Below are 21,078 nucleotides of genomic sequence, written 5' to 3'. Positions count from 1 at the left end.
CGTGTATGATTGTGTAAACTGACAGATCCTTACGGTGGCCGAGACCCGCCATAGCTGCAAATAAAAGTAACGCTGCAAACAAAAACAAACGCTGCTGCAAATAAAAAGAAACGCTGCTGCAAATAAAAGAAACGCTGCAAATAAAAAGACACACCGCAGCTAACAAAAAAACGCTGCAAATAAAAACAAACGCCGCTGCAAATAAAAGAAACACCGCAGCATATAATAAAAAAAAACGATGCAAATAAAAAAAGACTCAACGGAAGTGGATTACCGGGGACTGTTTTTGCCGAAACACCGGAAGAAGAAACAACAACAACAGGACTACGAATTGGAAAACGAACTAGAAAGTAAGTGAAAATGGTAGTGTTTGAGGGTGACTTGTCTGTTTCAGCCAACATGGGGATGAGATTCGGAACTGCATACATTTAAAACACGCTGTTCCGCCTACGGGACGGGTCGTAGGTTGGGAGGTAGCCACAAGTCCTTCTGAATGTTTTAAACACCAACCCTTAAACATATTTATTCATGCCGTACATTGTTAGAAAGCATAGGTTGCCCTGATTCATTCAAGACCACTCACGAATTATATTGGTTGCTCACAGCCGTAATAGTATTCAGCCACTCAGCTAAAGTAAAAACAGCTATAATCTCTACATACCTTCAAAGTCTTCCCTTTATCCACAACGATCATCTTATGACTCAGGACTTTCTGTACAGCTCGCCAAGTATCCATTCTTGTGAAATATGAAATCCGTTTCCATAACATCGAAATACTTTCCTCAATATGTCCATGTATTTAGTCCAACACGTAACGTAATAACACAAATAACAAACCATATACGGTCCCTTTTACGTCTTTTCCTGACCTACACGTACAAGCAACAACTTCTTCCGGTGTTTCGGCAAAAACAGTCCCCGGTAATCCACTTCCTTTTTTTATTTGCATCTTTTTTTTTCTTATATGCCGCGGTGTTTTTTTGTTTGTTTGCTGAGGTGTGTCTTTTTATTTGCAGCGTTTCTTTTATATGCAGCAGCGTTTCTTTTTATTTGCAGCAGCGTTTGTTTTTGTTTGCAGCGTTACTTTTATTTGCAGCTATGGCGGGTCTCGGCCACCGTAGATCCTGCCTGTCAGTCACACAAAACCCTGAGGATCATCTTGAATGCTGAGTACTGTCTTAAGTGATATTTTTTAATAATTAGTGTCCCTTCCTTTATTTCATTTTAGTGCCAAAAATAATATTAGTCAATTTGTCAATTAATCACTTGACAGACAATGAATAATCAAAAATTCTGCTAAGCTATTCATTGTTTAAGTCCAGCAAAAATGACAATATTAGTTTTAGATTTGAAAACTTTTTGATTCTGGTAAATAATGGGGCATTTTATGGGGGTGCACTGATAAAATTATTTTTTCTCCCAATATTGATACCTCAAACTCAGGGTGTCTGCAAATAGCAATGCCACATCTAATACCAACATTCTCTTTTTCCCAAATGTAAAATCTCTATACCTCCCTGTGTTGGACTCATTGGGATTATTTTTTAAAGTGAGTCACCTGCTTTTCATGACTGAATGAATGTAACTGAGAACCTGGATCAATAACATCAATACAAAGAAAATTGGTCACATGCAGCATATCCCAGTCTGCTGAGGTCAGTATCGGCATTGATGTGGTGGCTCGGTAGAGGAATCCCAAGATTTTACAGACTAGTGATTATTCAGTAAATCAGAAAAAATCCTGATAATGACAATTGTTATCACCTTCATTTTCACTTCAGTTTACTAATTAATTTTGGATTTGTTGTCCTTCTCCATTCCTTAATAAGGTTAGATGTTTTATTTTATTTAGACAGGAACAGTGCACAATAAAACATAAACCTTGTATATGACAAGGAGAGATGCATTCCCCAGATTTGAGCAAAATTGCTGTTTTCTGCCCATAGACCCTGGGCAGGTAGGTGGGACAATAAATTAAATCAATGACAGAAATCAATGTGGATGAAGTACAAAACAGCAGTTGATGAAATTTTACAAACATTGTCATGCCCATATCCCATCCCCACCTAATCACGATAATTCACAAATTTGTGCAAAGTTGCAACAATAAAATAATCAGGACACAGTCATTACCACATCCTAAAACCAGCTTCCCCCCTCACCCCCCAACTTTCATAAATATGTGCAAATTATAAACGTATAGTAATAAAATGAATTTGGTACAATGAGTGCAGATGCCTTAAGATACATTTCCTCCGACACTAAACTCAAGTGAACAAAAAAACTGTATTGAAGTGTCCTTTAATATTTTTTTCTCATAAAAAAATGCATCCTCTGGGTGTTCCTTGTTGGCAATTTAAAAAATATGTTTTAGCCATATTAAGGTTTTAAAAAAGGGTATATTTGAGGTTGTGTTTGTTTGGTGTGTTTGACAGGTGTTTCAGCTTTAATGGTTTTTTGTCTGTTTCTTAATCTCTCCTCAGGATTTTCTGCCCACACTAACTAACAAAAACTGGGCCAACAAATTAAACCTCCAAAAGTTAAATCTGTCTTTTTCTGCATTATATAGTTTACCCCTTGCCACCACTGCCCATTCCCCCTCTGTGGTCAGCTATGACCACTTTTCACTATCAGTGTTAACACAACACAGAACCAAGGTCTGAATCCCTGCCACTACCCTTCAACAAAACCAGAGGGATCATGTCAGCAAAGGGATTCTGTGTCACTCTCTGAACCTTGAAGACTCATATAAATATAGACGTACATTATTTATCATAATACAGTAATTCAGTAAGTGCACTCACAGTACTTCGTGAGAACAGAATTACACATTAAAACCCAGAAGCTGAGCCATGTACACAAACATATACCTGTAAGCATGTATTTTTGGATGAAGGCCAGGCGAGGTCTCAGTGGAGGTTTCAGCACAGAGCTCCTAGGGTAGAGAACACCAGTGAGAGATTAGGTCTGTTTCTAATCCACAGCCCAAAATGTCAGTAGCGTTTGGGGATTTTTTCCCCCTCTGTTTAATCAAAAGTGATTCTGCTCATTCTTCTTCCCAGAAGTCTGTGTGTGGAAACTGGTTTTCAATCTGTCTCTACCGGCCTGTCCAGTCTTTATATCATGAGTAAACATCATCATGCATTACTTGAGGGTATAGAGTTTTATGATTGTTTAGGGATTTAACCCTGCTAAATATGTTCACTGCATTTCGTAAAGAACTTATTGCCAAAAGACTCAAAGATTGATACCAGTTTTATGTATGCTAAATGTGGTGCTACAGCAACACATAATATGTTCATATGTTTTCAAGGTGCTGGTCAGCAGATTTATGCAAAGTCTTTATGCTAAGCTAAGCTAACTACATTGCTATAGATTAATATTTATCACAGAAACGGTAGAGTGCTATCATGCCCCCATCCAGCCCTCAGCAAGGAAGCAAATAAAAATATTTACCATACATAGTGCCATACATTTAGTTAGATGCTTGCTGTCTCCCTCGGATTCTGTGCAAATAGGCGTAATGACCAGTGCGCCTCCATCCCTTCTCTTGTATTCTTTTCTTCTATCTGACAGCACTATTCATTACGAGACACAGCCGTGTTTTTTCCCTGCTTATTGTCCCACCTCTCTGCTCCCTGCCTTATGTTTTCACTATTGCAAGTGTTTTTTTTAATATTGTCATGCCATGTTCCAGTCATTCAAGGGCCTGTGCTTGAAATGCATTGTATTGAATTGAATTGGGATTTTATGCTGGTGTGCTTGTGCTGGAGTGTCCAGTGTATTCATATTTGCACACTATGCCAGTTGGGGCGGAGGGGGGGGGGGGGGGCTTATACACTAAAACCTGGCATGTTTAGGAGAATGTAAAGAAAACACATTCAGATTCATAATGCAGAGATTCAGAGAGAATATTAGGTTAGCTAATCTTAGAAAGCAATGCTGTGCATGTACAATATATTTCTGCTTCTACTAAAAATAATTAAAGAAAGGATAAAAAGGGGGAATATGCTAAAAGCCCCAGCCTGCCAACCTATTAGGATGCTCTGACATCTAAAATGCTTCAAGTACAGTATATCATATCTGGTAGACATGATCATGCCCAAATATTCTCATTACACAGCACCGTAGCTCTCTCTTCAGGATAAAGTTAGCTTATCTCATAATAACAGCCACTGTGTCTCCCATTTAAAGCCTCATTTACTGTAGCCATTGTCCCCACGACTGCCGCCCTTGGTAATGTGAGCCCAGACCTCAGCCCAGGAATAATTCCTGAATAATTTTGCTTAGTTTTAGCAAACCACTAATGGTCTTAGTCATGCTTTAGTAATCCTGAATTAGCACCAGCCGGGGATTCAATAGCAGGAGTCTACGGATATAAGAGATATGTGCAGGGGAAGCAAAGTGCTAATTTGTGCAGACTTTCTATTATGTTCTGTGCTGCAGCTTTGGACCCAGGGACTGTTTGGGCAAGATATTTTCTTTTGATGTACAGTATCCTTTCATAAAGCATGCTGTGCACTCAAAGCAGGAACATTCCTGATCTAAAGGGTTCCTGAGATGTGACCCATGCTGTATAGTAGGAATTTTCTCTTAGTCATTGGCGATGAAAGAGAGTGATGGAGTTTAAAGGAAAGCTGTTGAGTGCTGATCTTTACCATGGACATTGGACAAGGTCAAGACTCATCTTCTACCTTATTATATACTGCTCCAGTCAGCATTCCAGTTACCATGCTTGGACCAGAGGGGAAGGGGGAATGGGTCACTGTGATTGAGGGAAGGAAGATGAGGGAAAGAGAAAGAAGCAAAGGGGGTGGAGGGGACCAAGAGGGGAAGGGGGTGCAGAACTGTGTCAGCATATGTGAGATAGATTACTCAAATAGGCCATAGCCTGGGGAGCGATGGACTGAAGCTTCACTTAGGGGAACGTGCACACACAGCACACAATCACACAGACATTCACACACACAGGGGCCACAGGAACAAGCATACAGATACATGCATACCGTATTCTGTGGTATGCCAAACCTTAAAAGAGGATGCACTGTGCCGCATGGGAGCTCGAGTCTGAAATTTAATCCTACAGTAAAATTAGAGAAGCTGAGTTGCATACCTCAGCAGTTCTAAATTCCCAGAAGTCTTTGGAGGGGCAATCGGTATATCTGTCTTGTTGTCTTACGCTCTCACTGTCTCACTCTCTTACACCCCTTATACTGTCTTTCTCTATTTTTTCATTTCTATATATTTTACTTTTTCCTTTTCTGTTTTTTTCTCACCCTCATTCACTCTGTATCTCAAACACACACACATTGCAGAGAGAAGTAGCATCCGCCACAGTAGCTGCCAAACTGACTCAACACTTTTCACACAATTCATTTGTCACAGTAATGAAATGGCCATGGCTCTTGCCAGACCTTCATCAATAATGTCTCTCAAATGGTGTTTCAGTCCAAAAGGAGCTGCATCAGAGTTTTTCTCGCTTATACTCTTTATCCAAAATTCTACAAACTGCTGTGTGTGCTGGGTTTGTGTGATATTTGCATTTGTGCCAGCAGGTGCGCAGTATGACCGTTTATGGTTTATACCTGTGTGCACGTTGGATTCAAATACCTTGATTTGCTTGGACCCATCCCCAGTACACAAGCAGACAGGGGCGCCTGCAGAGCACAGAACTAGACATGAGCAGGTGTTGTTTTATATTCAGAAGCAGATTGGCCTCCTGTAGGGAGGCTGCAGACTGTCTGACAAGTTATAGAACTTAAAACTTTCTTAAAGGTCGAATGTGAGCATGCATGCCGTTGTTTACCCAGACATTTTTCCTTGAATCTGTGGTCAAAAAGACAATGAGTTCATAATCTCTCCTGAAAAAATGTAGCATGGGTATACCCATGCTCTCATTCCAGCGAGATTCTACTTTGCTCAGAAAGTTAGCTAGTTAGAAAGTTAGGCGGGCTCAAAGCAATGACGACTGTAGAACAACTCTGTTTACATCCAGCATGGCGGCCATGGAGGTGCAGCAACCGTTCAAAGCAGCAGTAGATTGTGTGCTAAATAAATTGGAAGGTTCACTTTGAAAATAGAACAAAAACTTGCGCTACATGATTTTTCCCTCATAAAAAGTTGATATGATTGGCTGTAAGTTTGTCCAGTAGCGTACAGAAGCATTTGATCGACATTCGTTGATCCCGCCTCAAATACGAGGAAATGAACGGCTCCTCGCCAGACCCTTCCTCAATCTCACATGAGATTGAGACGCGGTTTGGTGTTAGCCAGACTAGAAAAAATGTGTTTGGAAGATACATTCAGGGGTCAGTTGATGCCTGTAATGTGATAGGGGTTGCTCATAGTGACAAATCAATAAAACTGCAATGTACTGTAGAGCTTGACAAAGCATAAATGGCCCCAGCCTATGTGTTTTGGATCGGTGTCATTGCTTTTATACCTCTATGTGCAGACGTGATGGAGCATTTAGCACCTAAAGATCCAGATAATTCCTTGAGGAGCCAGTGGAAACAAGGACAGAATTTAAGGGAGAGTGAATATTGGACTTGCATTCATCAGATGATCATACTGTGTATGACTCAATGAATGCTAATGTTGCTCTGTATCTGTGTTCAGCTTGTTGCACTGCCCCCAGGTGGACCAAAAAATAAATTATGGCAGGTGTGACAGTCCATGCACTCTGAAAGGTACTGGTGTTGTTCACTAATTTAGTTAAAAGTGTCTAGAACTGATACAAGGAAGATCTTAACCAACACCTTATGCTCTCTCTGCTCCACACGCCCATGTTTTCTCACCTTCCATTTCACTCTCCTCTTGTCCCACTGCTCTATCACACCTCTACTCCCATCATTCTCTGCCTGTCACTTCCCACCACCAGACATCCTGTCTGAGAACAGTCTGCATCTCTTCCTGTGTCTGCCCGTGACTTCATGCCCAATCTAACTAAACGGAACTGTTAAGATCCTTAGGATATGTCATGGGCATGTTGTATACATTCATGACACATTCATGCCTCCTTTCACTTGGCTGCACATTTCACACATTTCAGAAATAGACGCATGTATGTCCTTGTGGTTGCATATGTGGCAAGCAAATGTCTACAGCAGACATGGCAGTGGTGTGATGTAACTAGAATGCTTTAATGTCCGTTTTTAACAGTGAAATCTCATTAAGTAAGACTACGAAGCTACAGTTTACCTGTTTTTAGCAATAGCTGTGTAATTCCTACATGTTTTTACTCAAAGCAAGAAGCAAATCACTGTGTGTTATACTGTGTGACTGAGATTCTGTGAAATTCTTATTCAGTGATTCTTACATTTCCATCTGCAGCTGCAGCAGATAGTTTCCAGAGGCTGTGATGTCTGTAAACACAGCCCTGAGTGTGTCCTTTGTCTCTGGGTGATGCTTGGACTTATTTCTGGAGAGGAAATGGACCGTCTCTCCCGCCAGCATATGGCTCTTCATGCATTTTAATATCTCACTGTCCTAGGCCGTCAAAAACAGGACAGCCCAGAGTCCAAGGACAGAGAAGAAGACCGAAATAGAGACATCTGTCCGTTGGGGTCACTCTGACAGAAAGTCAGAGGGAGGGAGGAAGAGAGGGATGTGGGGGGTTGACAAGATGCATCAATAGACAAATGAAGAGGGGATTGAAAAAAAAGGAGCATTGATTGAAAGAGAGATGGCATGGTGAAAGAAAGAGGGAGAGGAAGATGGATGAGTAGGGTTAAGCAGGGCAGCAGGCACAGCTGTCAATACTTACAGTGATACTTGGACAGGCCATCTGCATCCTTGCTTTCCATGTTGCACTGTCATGTATTGTTTGAGCATTTGTTGTGAGGATTCCACTCACTGTTCATACAGTAAGACACTAATCCGCCAACTGATGCATTTCATGTTGTTGCGTAATTAGGTTTTTTGGATGGAATCTGGTGGTAACAGAAGGATACGACTTCCCTACCCACAGCATACATACATGGTGTCCAACAGTCATGGCTCTGAGTATTTGTGTGTTGTGCTTGTGCACTCTCAGTGGAGTTTTCAAGGGATTTGTTAAGCAGGTCACCCCCGGCCTCTGTCTGTCTCACCATGGTACGCTCCCATAATACCTCTGAGTGCTAATGCTAAGCTCACATTGATCCCGAAACGTATTACTCTTCTGCCTTTTGGTTTTTGAGTAGATGTGGATGCACGCTTCATGTTTTCATGCTGTGAAATAGGTGATGGTTTTAGCATTAGAGTTTACAGCTGTTTGGCTGCTGAAAACTCAAAAATTTGGGAAAAAATAAATGTTTTAATGTTTGATTAAAAAGTGGCATTTTATCATGTATTGTTTTATTAGAATTTTGAAATTGCTCCCGTGTGGTCCAGCAGCAGTGCAGTGCTCCAGACTGGATTAAGGTCTTGCTTGGATGTGGCTGAGTTCCATTTGGAGAATCAGGATTTGGATTTGAGATAGAAGCATGAGTGGGGTGGGGGGGTTATGTTATGTTATCCCCAAGAGGGACAAGCCGAGTGATACAGCTCAAAGATGAGGAAAGAAGCAGAAGGATGGATGGGCATGGAGGAGGATATAGAGAAAAAGATAGTGCAGGGGAACTGTTGTGTCAGCCATGATGGTGAGGGGGAATGTCACGTACGCAGACCAATGATTTTTGTAAAGTTATAATATGAAAATGTATGCTTGTCCATGTAGTTGCACTACTTTACATATGTGGGGAGCAACAGGCACCAACCACCATTCATATGCCTTACTGTTTGTCTTTATCCCTATATATGTAATATGAATGTTGTTTCTCTTTGTTTCTCCAGAACGGCCCATGCCAGGACAAAAAGTGAGGCTGCAGACCAGGCTGCCATCTCTGCTGTGCACGACTCTGAAATTGCCAGGGCGGTTGCCAGAGAGCTCTCCCCCAACTTCTACCAACCAGGTAAAGTTTTAAGACCAAACTTCCATATACAACACATTTGTAAAGCATGGTCCTAGTGGCAAAGTGTGGGCATCACGCAGCTTTAGTAGGGGTATATGTCTCTCACAGGATACACTCTGACTGTGTGAATGAGAAAGAGAAAGACTACAGGTGCATTGAAGGGTTGAGGAGGTCAGATGTGTTTATTCCACTTGAGATGCAATAGTTAGACTATTTCAAGTGGCACAGTTTGCACGAATGTCCTCCTAGCTATGTATGTAAGCATGCTTTTAGGCAAGGTTTGGCATGCTATTAGACAAGGGAGCCTTTAACACATAAGTGGTTCACCCAGCCAAGATATTCAAACCCCCCTTCACCTTTACTATCTTTTTTTGAGCTGCACCATCCTCAAGCAACAAATTTGTCCATTCACTCTGTGTCTTTGGGAATTGGGCGAGCTTGGGTACTTTGTATGAATAATGGTGTTTGCACAGTTTCAGAGTTGTTTACACAGGCTGTGTCGGAGTCAGTCATGAGCTTGTTCTGGGCAGACAAAAGTGTAGGGTTTGGTGTCCTGGGACTGTAATCGAAGACTGGAGGTACTGAGGATGATTTCTAACACCACAATAGAGGACTGTGTTAGTGCTTAGACAAAGCAGAGCCTTCTAGAAGCAGGGTCCTGTATTCTGGATAGAAGCCTTGTATTTGCTCTCAGAGGCCTGTTGTAACAGCTCAGAAATACGTGCTAAAATTTGCAGCCATAAACTCTGCCAAAAAAGAAGTGAGAAAATGCTTTTTTTCTTTTAATGATATCCTTTCATATAATAAGATATTAGTTCTTTATTGGAGTGTAGAAATGGCTTACAGGTATATGACTGGTATATGACTGATGGTCAAGAAAATCTACAAAGGGCTCCTGCTCTTAATACCAAGTTGTTCTCGTCTTCCCTCTGCCAGGAAGTTTAACAGGCATACTTCCATACTATACAGTAGCAGCAGTAGTAGGGTGTCAACTCAACTCTGTGTGGTTCGTTTACAAGGTAAGCTGAGTTTTACAAGCCGACGCAAGACATATAATAAAAGTGAGGGATAGAAATTATTTTTGGTCAAAGAGCTTCAGGTTTTTTCAGATTCAAAAGCACTATAGTCATATACATGTGCTCACTTTTATTTACAATGTATACCAGCCAGGCTCCCCTCATCCACTGTGTGTAATATTTTTAGGCCCATGAGCAAGCCGACCTTGGGCCCTTGCCAAAATCTACCACAAAATAGTGGGTGACAAATAGATTGACAATGGGACCTATTCAAGCATGTCCCTTTACTAAGCCACAGAAATGGCCCACTTGGGCCACAGACATCCTGCGGCTTGTTTGTGTTGTGGAAACCAGTGGTCATGCTTGGCAGGCTGGATGATCACTGGGTTCACAAGTCTGTGCAGAGAATGTCCTTGCCTTATAAGTCAGATCATGAATGAGAGAGTGGCTGATGTCATAATAATGTGCAGTGCAGGATGACATCTGAGCTGCACCGTTTAAATGTCCAGTTACGTAAGCATGTCTGGTAAGTCCAGCTGAACGCCAGACAGGCACCTGCAAAAAGTGTAACCCAATTTGTTCCATACATTAGTTTTATTTCTAGTTTATGAAAGTCTGTCTTGTATTATATAAGTCATATAACCCTAACCCTCCAAGAATAGAGTAGTTTAGGGAGTCAAGAATGGCCTGTTTGTTTTTGGTTTGCGGTTCATCTTTTGGCAGGTTATATTGTGTTTGAGTGTAAACAAGTTCCCCTATTTGTAGCTTCCTGGCAAAATGGGCAACACTCGAAGAAAACATGTTAAAGTAAAAATTATCTGTGTCCTTTCAGTGTAGAATTAATTTTCTCTTTCATGATCACATTGTCTGTCCTAGTGTTACAGTGGGACAGCACTTTTAAAAATAGGGCAATATCTGTTGCATTAACAGGAACTTGTTTGACTTTACCAAACTAATCTGCTTTGCTTCCCCAATGTCTACCTATACAGTGGAAATATTCTCACTTACCCTTATCCCTCAGCTTCTAATAAGTCCTCTGGGGTAACAACTAGGGGTCTAAACCCCTTGTTGTTTGTAATTGGCATTTCAGACTCATAGCAGATTATCACCCAGATTCGGAGTGTGTACTTCAAAAGGGAAGAGAGGGTCACAGGGAACAGGACCCTGACCTTTATGATTGGTTCACACACAGCACCCTGGAGGGGAGCAATGAGGGTTAGCTGGGTGTGGCCTATGGCATGACGTTAATTGGGCTATATTTGTCACTGATGTATGCTCACTGGGGTCTAATGGAGACATAGCTGAAATCCTTATCCACTGAGAGGAGCTCAGCCCCGCACTCGCCCCTCTCCGAGGGTGATGCAGAGCAGCTGTCCCTTCCTTCAGACAGTCACTTGGGAGTGTGTGTGTGTGTGGGGGGGGGGGGGAGATGCTGCTCCGCCCTGTTTGACCCAGTCAAGGTAAACTTGGACCAGGTGGAACCATAAAAGCCTGGACCTGTCAGGACCAAAAACTCGACATGAACAGGTGCTGCTTTATATTCATAGCAGCAGTTGTCGTGGAGTTAGTTTCAGGACAATAGTTCCACTGAAGTTTAAAGTTATTCTGCAACTTTTTTATGACTTTCAAGGATACGCCACATACATTATGTAAAGTCCTTTTTCAAACAGCTTTGGTGAACTTTCAAAAAAACATTTCTTATTTTTCCCATTTGTGGAAATAGTCATTTTAAAAGTATAGGCAGGTAGAACATTACATCACTGTGATGATATATTACTGATATTCATGATAGAAGTAAAAGTCAAGTCCACTCTTTTCCATCAATCACATGTCCATGGATATAAACAAGTTCTACGTTCTCCTTTGCCTTTGGCTACTTAAAAACAAAGCACAGTGGGCATGACATTTCACTAAACCAGGTGCCTCAGACAAAGGGGAATTGTTTATTTGCAGGTGGGAGCAAATGTATATATGTGCATGCATGAGTTTGTGTATGCGTGTGTGCGTGTGTGTGTATGTATGTATGTATGTAACACCAGTGGATGTAATCTGGCCTCACAATGACAGCTCCCCCTGCCCATCTGCCAGTGTGAGTAGGAGGAAGAAAGAGAAAATCTAAAAAGCCACAAATTGAGTCATGAATCATAAATATAACAGTGTAGAGAACATGCTTAGACTGCAACCCACAGACCAGACTAATACATATATACTACAGTATATCAATATCAGAATGTAAAAATGAAATTTCAGTAGCAACAGCTAAACAAATGCATCATCAACTAAGAAAACAAACAATTTCACAATTATTTAGAAGATGTGTTATTTTATTTGACATGTACACACAATGAAACACTTAACCAAACAGCTTGCCTGAGGAAATATACACTTGTGTCTTTGTTGACTGCTCTGTGTATCTGACAAGGATTTAATGGCAGGCAAGAGCTGTCAACATTAATATTGCAGCAACAGCCCTGAGTCAGTCTTTGCTTGTCAGCCAAAAACGGTGGACACCCTTTTAACTCTCAGGTTTATAACACTATATAGTAAACTACTGCCCCCTATGAATCTCCTGCTGGAGCCAGAATGATGTACACTGGCAAGAGGCATGATTACTGCACATGCAGTACTGTACTCCTTCCTGCCCATATACACGCCTACACAAATCCACACATGCACACACATACCCAAGCCTCACTGAGGCTCCCTCTCGTTACTGCTGTTCATCTCATATTAAGGTCAGCAGGGGTTAGGCTGGGTCTTACGCAGCCGATCCGTTGTGTTTTATGCGAGTAAACGATTGTGTGCGTGCTTGTCAGCGCGTGTGTTTTGCCAAGAGTGCACTGGAGCAGAAAATGCACCATGGATTAACATGAAAAGAACTGGCAACCACAGCTTAAACAAAAGCTTGTATTCTAATAACGTCAAAGAGACAATGATGAAGTTAGAAGGAAAAGACACTAGGAAATTACAGTTAAGCTTTTTTTTCTGTTTTTTTTTTAATGGAAAATTGATCTTAAATTTGACAATTAATCCATTAAAATGCTGGAATTCTAGTCTTTATTTGTGCTTTTTTGGGGGGTATATTTTATTGGTCACGAGTAATACCATGGCCTATTTTAATGACCTTCCTTGGAAGGCTACAGACTCAGTCCAGTTGATCAATCCTCAGATGAAAGAAACACCACGGCCATTTGAGTAATTGAGTCCCAGAACATGCTCCTGCTGACCTGGCAGGATTCCTTGGTGGAGCGCTTCTAATAAATCTTGACTCTCGTCACGAGAGGATCAACCCATGCAAAAATATCTACAAATCAACCACATGATATATCAACTAATATGGCATTTTCTGACAGAATAATAAAATAAAAATCAGAATATGCCGAAATGTCCAAAGACTTTTATTGACTGCAATAATTCTGGGGGTTTGTGAAATTGAAAATAGAACAGAATGTAGTGGAAGTCATTTTTGCTGACTGCAGGTGCTGTGTGAATGTGAGGCTGGGGTCACTCTGGTGACAAGAACCACCCAAAAAATGCCTAGAACTCCCTTCAGAGGAATCTGTCCATGCACAGCACAAAACTGCTCAGGCCCGCCCACGAAGCCTTAACTCTTATTGAGTTATGGTGTGAAATTAAGCTTGGCAGATACATTAAGCCCCACAGATGTTCAAATGTGTCCCGGCTCTTTGTAGTGGGTCTTATTGGTTGTGGCAGTTATGAAACAAATTAGGAATGCCATGCCTCTGAAAAATACTTTGGGCTTATGGGTATGAGTATGAGTATGAGGGCTAAAAGATTCCACCATAAGGCCCTTTATGCTCATATGGGATTGGATATACTTGTTACCTTCTGGATTTGATGTTCCAACCCAATAACTCAATCAATACTGAATGCAATGACACATGAGATCACCTTACACTCTCTGAGTATATATGATGGTTTAATGTCTTAGCATTTGCAAATGAGCTGGTAGGGGTGAACAAAAACAACCAAAAGAGTTTAGGGTTAACATTCAGTAAGCTGTCTTCAAAATTCCTCCTACATAACTACAATATAAACCTCTTATTTCTAGATATTTTTTTTCCATTTAAAATTGGCTATATGGGATGCGGAGGATCCTTTTCTGCTCATGGCATCTGATGCTCTCCAAACAAAGAAGCATTGTCCCTGTCTTAGTCACTCTGACACAGTCTAATTTAGGCAAAATGGAAAAAAACTGTCCAAAAAGAGCCTGATGTCTCTAATAAATATTAATTCAGGACAGAACAAAAGGGACAGATACATTGGGATTTTTCCCACATGCAAAAAGGCACATACATTCAGATTCAAGTTTTATTGTCCTTGCATTTAAGGACATAACATCCGTAATGAACATTCAAAATGCATATATAGTCAAAAGAGGAGTGCGCACTCAGTCTTGATGCAGTAAAGAGTAGCGCCGTTGCACTTTGTCATCACCAGGACCTCTATCTATACACCCCTGGTAGAGAGGCAGGAAGTAGATTGCAGTAGATTGCTGTTGGGATCAAAGCACAAAATGGAAAAAAGGGGCATCATTGCACCTTAGGGTCAAGTCTCTTTATCTATACAGCCGTGTTGTTTGGATTAGATGAGAATTAATGTGACAAGGGCCTTTCCAGGAAAACAGCATGCTGATAAAAAAGAATGACTGATGATTAAGATGAGTCTGCAGAGGAGGCTTCCTTTGTGAAATGGCATTTGTGACCCTGCATTAATCAGTCTATTTCTCCCTCCCTCTCTGCCTCAGAATGATTGCATATATAATGTTGATTCATGAATATTTGATTTGGAAGTTTAACTATGCTTAGGGGCAGCTCTGGTTTAAATCTAGCTCACAGTGAAGCTCTCTGGTGAGGCAGGAGTAGATAGATAAGAGTGCTCTGTTCTCTTAATCTTAATCATCAACAAACTATATCTGAACCTCAGATAATGGGGTATTTAAATGTTGTCGGGCCTGTGTGTAATACTTTCAGTATATGTGTGAGTGAGAAAGGTATTAGACCCAGTTTGTGGCTCTCATGATTTTACATTTGTCGCAGAACTAAGAACCGCTTCCTCTGAAAGCTAAATCCCTGTGAATAAGAAGATAGCTGTGCCCAAAATCACTTACTCAATCACTCATTTATTACTCTATACATAATAGACACTCAATAGTTTTCACAGTATGAGCAGTAAATTGACATTGAGTCATTGAGGCATGCAGGTGTATAGGTGTGTGTGTGTGTGTGTGTGTGTGTACATCTGTGGATTATCTGTTAATGTGTGTCACCTCTCTCACTTCTGCAGGACCTGACTACCTAAAACAACAGTTAAAGGAGCCTGTGGAGATTAAAGAGGTCCCAGAAAAGAAGGAAAAGAAAGAAAGATCCCCCAAAGATTCTCCTCACTTTTACCGCAAAGGTACCACTCCTCCCCGCTCCCCTGCTACCAGTCCTGGAGGGTCGCCTCCCCCCTCGCCTCACTCCAGCAAGAAGAAAGGCAACAGCTCCAGCCGCAAAACCAGCAAAGAGGAAAAACCTTCTCGCAAGACAAGCAAAGAAGAGAAGTCAAGTCATAAAACTAGCAAGGAAGAACGGTCTAGCAGGAAGCTGAGTAAAGAGGAGAAGCTGTCCATCGTTGATGGGCCTAAAATGCACACTGAGGCTCCACCTAAACCCGCTAAAGGTCAGCAGTCTGCCCCAGCACCTACTCCTACTCCTCCACAGCCTCCGGCAATCCCAGTCAATGGCCAACTCCACAGTGAGTACCACAGTTACTACGTCAAAGCCCCTACAAGGCTCCCTCCACCCCCAGAACCTGAGGAGGATCCAGAGGAAGAGCTTAGTGCCCTGGCCCTGGCACGTATGCCTCCACAACCACCCAAGTCCTACGGTACCCCCACTCCTAAGCAAGCCTCCTTACGGGAGAGCAAGAGTGACCCCAAACTCAGGAAGCAGGATTCCCTAAAGCCAAAGAGCCTCGCAGACACAAAGAAAGCCAGTATGGAGATTGCAGATAGCACGGAAGAAACAGTAAGTACCAACGTTGGGGTAGGAAAGGTGTTTTTCAGTTCTACCTACATCTTTAATAGTTTTTACAGTAATAACCATTTAAAAAAAACTCTTGATGTTGATTTTAATGTGATATCTGATCATTATCATAATGTTATTTTTTTGCAGGGTCCTAACTCAATCCTTGTTGCTATGGTAATGCTGTTGAATATTGGCCTTGCAATTATATTTGTCCATTTTCTGACATGATGATGCTGTTTCTCAGGTAAGTTTACACATCTACTCGTCAACAAAAATGTAGGAGTAGCACATGAATGAATATATTTCTTCAAATGAAATTGCCCTTTTTACTCTTGTATCCTGTGTATGAGCAACAATCTGTGTGAAAAGTGACAAGCAGCCAATTAAAATCCAAACAAAATCGTTTTTATATTGCAGTGAAACCATGGCAACCAGTACAGTTGCATCGCCGGCCTTGAAAACAGAAAATGGCGCCAGTGAGACATGGGGGCAGCTGTAGGTGTTTAGGAATCAGCATGACACCGAAGAAAAAGGAGGAAGGCATCACTACCACCAACCTGTCATGGGCCTTCTTGAGGCCAGCCCCATGAATTAGCTCTCCTCTGGCTTCTCTAAAAGCTGAGGGGCAATGTTGTGTCTAGTGAGATTTATTTAAAAAAAAATTTAAAAGTTTAAAAATGCAACCAATCATACAAAATCAGAAAAAAAGAAGTAATTGAAACCCACGTGTGCTGATCCAAGCACTGGTCTCTGTAGCCCACTCCCACAGCTCAGCTCTGGCAGAGATAGCGGTGGGCTGACGGACTTTTGCTGGACGAGAGTGGAGATGCACTTTTAGATGACAGGAGCAAACAGCTGCCTTTCTATTTTGCCATCTGACGTTTTGATGGGGAGATGTGAGCATGGGGGCCGGGGGGGACAGTCACAGCGGGAGCATGCTCGAGTGTTTGGAGCGTTTTCTGGGGTTCACACCACTCTTGCAACAGGAAACTGGGCACGACCGTTGCCAGCAGCAGTCAGTGCTAGCACGGTCACTAGCCAGTCTTACTCTGTTAAGCCAAGCATCACCGCAGCTTTCTCGAGCTCCGTCTATTGTTACCCAGGATACACTGCATTGAAACACTCCCCATGCATGGTACAGTTTTAACATTTTGTTTTTGTTTGTTTGTTTTATTGTAGTTTATCTTTGTTCATTGTTGTTCTCTGAATGTCGGTTACCTGCAGTCATACACTTGGAGTTGAAAAAGACAAATTTCCTCTCTTCTCAGAATGAGTAAATAAATTAGTTTTCCCTTCTATTTTTGAACTATTACTCATTTCTAACAATTTAGTTGTAATTTGACATTACACGTTCATGTTACTGAAAGTGCAATATGTTTTATTTTTTCAAAAAGAAAGCTTATATTATATTTTGCCAAATTGTACAATAGTAACAAATCTTATGTTCCATTTATTTTGTCAAATTCTCATAATTTGAATTGACTGGAATGAAAAAGAGTGTTGTTTAAAAGCTGGTATTGTATTTAAGAGGGAGGTTCATACTTTAAAAGCTATCTCTGTGAGAGTGAAGTAACAAATGTCTTATGTTATTTATTAAATCAGAAGTAAAATTATCTCATTGTTTTGCAACACATGCCTAGACCATTTTGCTTGAATTCCTTCATTGTAGTCTCTTCTTTTGTTGTTTCAATATACAACTAAGATGCAATGACGCAGTTCACACAGCTGCTTCTGTAGGCCCAAGAGTGCTTGCATGCCTATGTGACTGGATCTAAACAGTCTTGTGGACAGTGAGAGTCGGTGTTGAGTTTTTTTCAGGTTGAGGCCATGGGGAATGTGGCACCAGGGGAAAAGGAGAGATGCCTTTAAAAAGTCTTTAACAGTACTACTGTTTACCTCAGAAAAAGATGAGGAAGGGGTTGGGAGGGAAAGAGATGCCATCCTTGTCTTAATTTTGTCGTGTGTGTGGGGGGAGGGGCGGGGGAGGGATACTCTGACTGTTGTCATCACCTGAATCATGCTTTCAACTTGCCTCATTGTAGCTGTTTGTAGCTGTTGGCATGAGTTTCTTTGATTTTAAAAGTGGTTATTTATATGGTTGACTTTTACTGTCATCTCTAGGAATTATTTATTCATTGTACAACTGATGATATATGTGTTTGTGAACATTGGTCATCATAAAAAGGGCTTTAATATGGCTAGATTTTCATTGCTGCAATTCAGTTTTGAAGTTCAACTTAACTATACAATATTGTCTGTAATCAAATGTGCAGCAGGTTATTTGGGGAATGATTCAGCCTCTTAAATGTTTGCAAACCACCCATATAACTACTGGAAAGCTAACTACTGAAATGTATTCAAAACTGACAATAAAAGCAGAGTAAGAAACAATGTGATGCAGTCAGCTGCTGTCAGACTGAACAACATAAAATATGACTCTTCACCTTTTCTTTATTACGCCCTCATTTTTTGTTTTATCTGTCTTCACAGGGTGCATGGTGAAGACTGGAATTTAGGAGGGTTTAACAGAACAGCCTGTTTATGGGATATTTTTTGAAAAGCAACATTGCATGTTGGAGACATTTATATACAGATTATTATATACTATTTGTAAGGATTTTTACAGAGCACAATCCAGAATCTGGTATGAGTTGGTATTTTTCTAACAATTTGCACACCTGTATTTTGACAATGAATATAACATGTTTGTAATCGGTAATGTAATGCACATATGATAATGTTTGACAGTGGAGACAAAATGCTTTATTTCTAATTGGTTGTACTGTATGTACCATTTGGGGATGTGGAAGGCAGATGTACTTGTTTGAGTATTTTAAGAAATAACGCAGAACTGCGGGAGGCTTTTGATATCTCAAGGTTCATGTTACCCCACTGATTTGTGCAAAGTCTTTGGAGATGAAGTTATGTGTATAACAATAAAGATGTTATGCCTTGTTAAACAAGATTTTGCTGTCTTATGAAATCTTTGATACCCTAACACCAATACACATTATAACTTTCAACTGTGTTTTTTCCCCAACCAAATAAATCTCTTACTGAAATCAGGACTGTGGTGTAAACATTAACAATGCAAAATAAATCAATCACAATACAGCACACTGTACAGACTTGATGAATGCAAGGATTTCCACTTGGAAGTCTTATGAAAATGTTTTAAATTACAGTCTCGTGTTCACTTCCATGTATCTCCACAGTTCATAATCTCATCTGTGTGTAGTAGTCTCTTAGCATGATGGCCTCATGGTGACCCACCATAATGAGATCCTGGGGGAGAAGACTAGGCATGAAATCAAAGTCTCCTCGTCGGGGTCTCACATTAGTGGTGCGAGTGCAGGCAGGTGCCCCCAGTTTGTCTCGGGTCATTTTGTACTGTTTCCACTGCTGATCAGCCTTGGATTAGTGTAGTGTTACACCAGAAGTGGCACCTGCCTGGAATCAGCAACACTATGTCATGCACTTGCTGTGCCGTGCACTGTGTCCTGACGCCAGCAGACACCGTAAGACCTACAGTTTTGGCAGCTGTTATATAGTGTTAATGCTGGTTTTCCCCTGAGCTGTATTTTTCATTCCTAACTCTCATATTGTTTCATCGTAAGTGCACATGAGAAATGCATATGACATATATTTGTTTACTTTCTCTCACACTTGTAAAAAATATCAGGTGTAATTATTGGCACGGACAGTTATAGCATCATAGACTCATTAAATGACCAATCAGACTGTTTGCCTTTGAAAGGAATATTCTAAAGAGGACATTATATTGGTACTTAAAACCAATCGGTAATAGTACAGAATATCTATGTTACTATTCTGATATGGCATAGCAAGCTGGATTTGATAGCACAAGCAGTCCTGGACAAATATAAACCAAAATCTGATAAGTGTATCCTACCTTCATAGAGGCCATTTAAACAGATTACAGTGACAGCTATGATAAAAAGTGGGAGGATTTACAATCATTTTGTTCATATTGAACGGATGTAGCATGTACTGTACGATACAAACAATACCCTCCATGCAAATTCTCTGCAGCTTCACACTTGCAATCCAATCATCTTACCAGCCACTTCATATCTTTTCTTGAGTTTTCACAGCTCACAGAAAAAGTTTGGATGCAATGATAACATATTTAGCAACCAGTGAAACTGAATATGTTATAGTAATACAGTGTTATAGTAATATTACTAGATTATGTTATAAATACTGAGCTTAAGGTGACATTCAAGGGCCAGAAATACTCTTATCCTTGACAGCCAGCCTAGATCAATAGAGATAATAGATCTGTTAGTAAAACTTTATTTTAACCCACTTACGTAGCATTTATAAGCAATATGTAAACACATTATATAACACTATAAATTTGTTGTTGTTGTGTATAAGGGATTTTTTTACTGTCTTCTGTCTACATTGTATTATTTGTTTACATGTCTAGTCATACGTATTGTGTATGATTACAATTATGCTATACTGTGTCATGGGAGGAGTTGTAGTTGTTGACAATTACATAAATACACACTTGAAATACAAAACACATTCTTATCTTTACTTACTGATTTATTGAGTGTGTATGTAGTGCTTTTGAATGCTAAATACGGAAGGGTCGAAATAAACTGTTACTGATTTGATCAATCGTGTGAGTTTATTGATTTTATTATGAATGAATAAACTGAGATTTCAAGAATAATATTTTTCATGTGTGTTGGGATTACCTTAAGCATGAAGTCATCTTAAAGTTTGTAGTATATCCACTTAAATGAAAGCAAAAATGTATTTAACTTCTCTCCAAGACCAAGCCTCCACCTACTGACTAAAATGCGACTTGGTTGTGCTTCTAAAATTGGATTAAGGCTTGTAAGCAGGGAGGGCATATCAGTGGCCAGCATTTTTCAAAACTGCTGCTAAGACATCAGTATTAAGCAGATCCCCTTTCCATGCCTTGCATAGCTAGCTTAGCTTAGCATCACTACGTCTGTTATAACTGCACAAACAAACCTTAATTATAAAACCATAAAGCTATCACTCTGTCATCTAAAGTAAACTAATACCAATGTCTTATTTAAACAACCAGCACATATG

The 21,078-nt window shown here is 40.5% G+C and overlaps 1 protein-coding gene across 1 annotated transcript in view; it reads left to right on the top strand.

Moving 5' to 3' along the window:
- Positions 1–16,616, top strand: part of jph1a (junctophilin 1a) — a 29,550-nt gene extending 12,934 nt beyond the window's left edge. The window contains exons 3-6 of the mRNA XM_053342668.1: positions 8,815–8,933; positions 15,257–15,993; positions 16,129–16,225; positions 16,399–16,616. Coding sequence (XP_053198643.1) covers positions 8,815–8,933; positions 15,257–15,993; positions 16,129–16,209 — 937 coding nt within the window. The 3' untranslated portion in view covers positions 16,210–16,225; positions 16,399–16,616. The remainder of the gene's footprint in view (positions 1–8,814; positions 8,934–15,256; positions 15,994–16,128; positions 16,226–16,398) is intronic.
- Positions 16,617–21,078: the final 4,462 nt, after the last annotated feature.

The sequence above is a fragment of the Scomber japonicus genome, chromosome 21, assembly GCF_027409825.1.
Source record: "Scomber japonicus isolate fScoJap1 chromosome 21, fScoJap1.pri, whole genome shotgun sequence".
NCBI lineage: Eukaryota > Metazoa > Chordata > Actinopteri > Scombriformes > Scombridae > Scomber > Scomber japonicus.
Note: the sequence above shows the minus strand (reverse complement) of the source record. Positions and strands in the feature narration are given on the sequence as shown.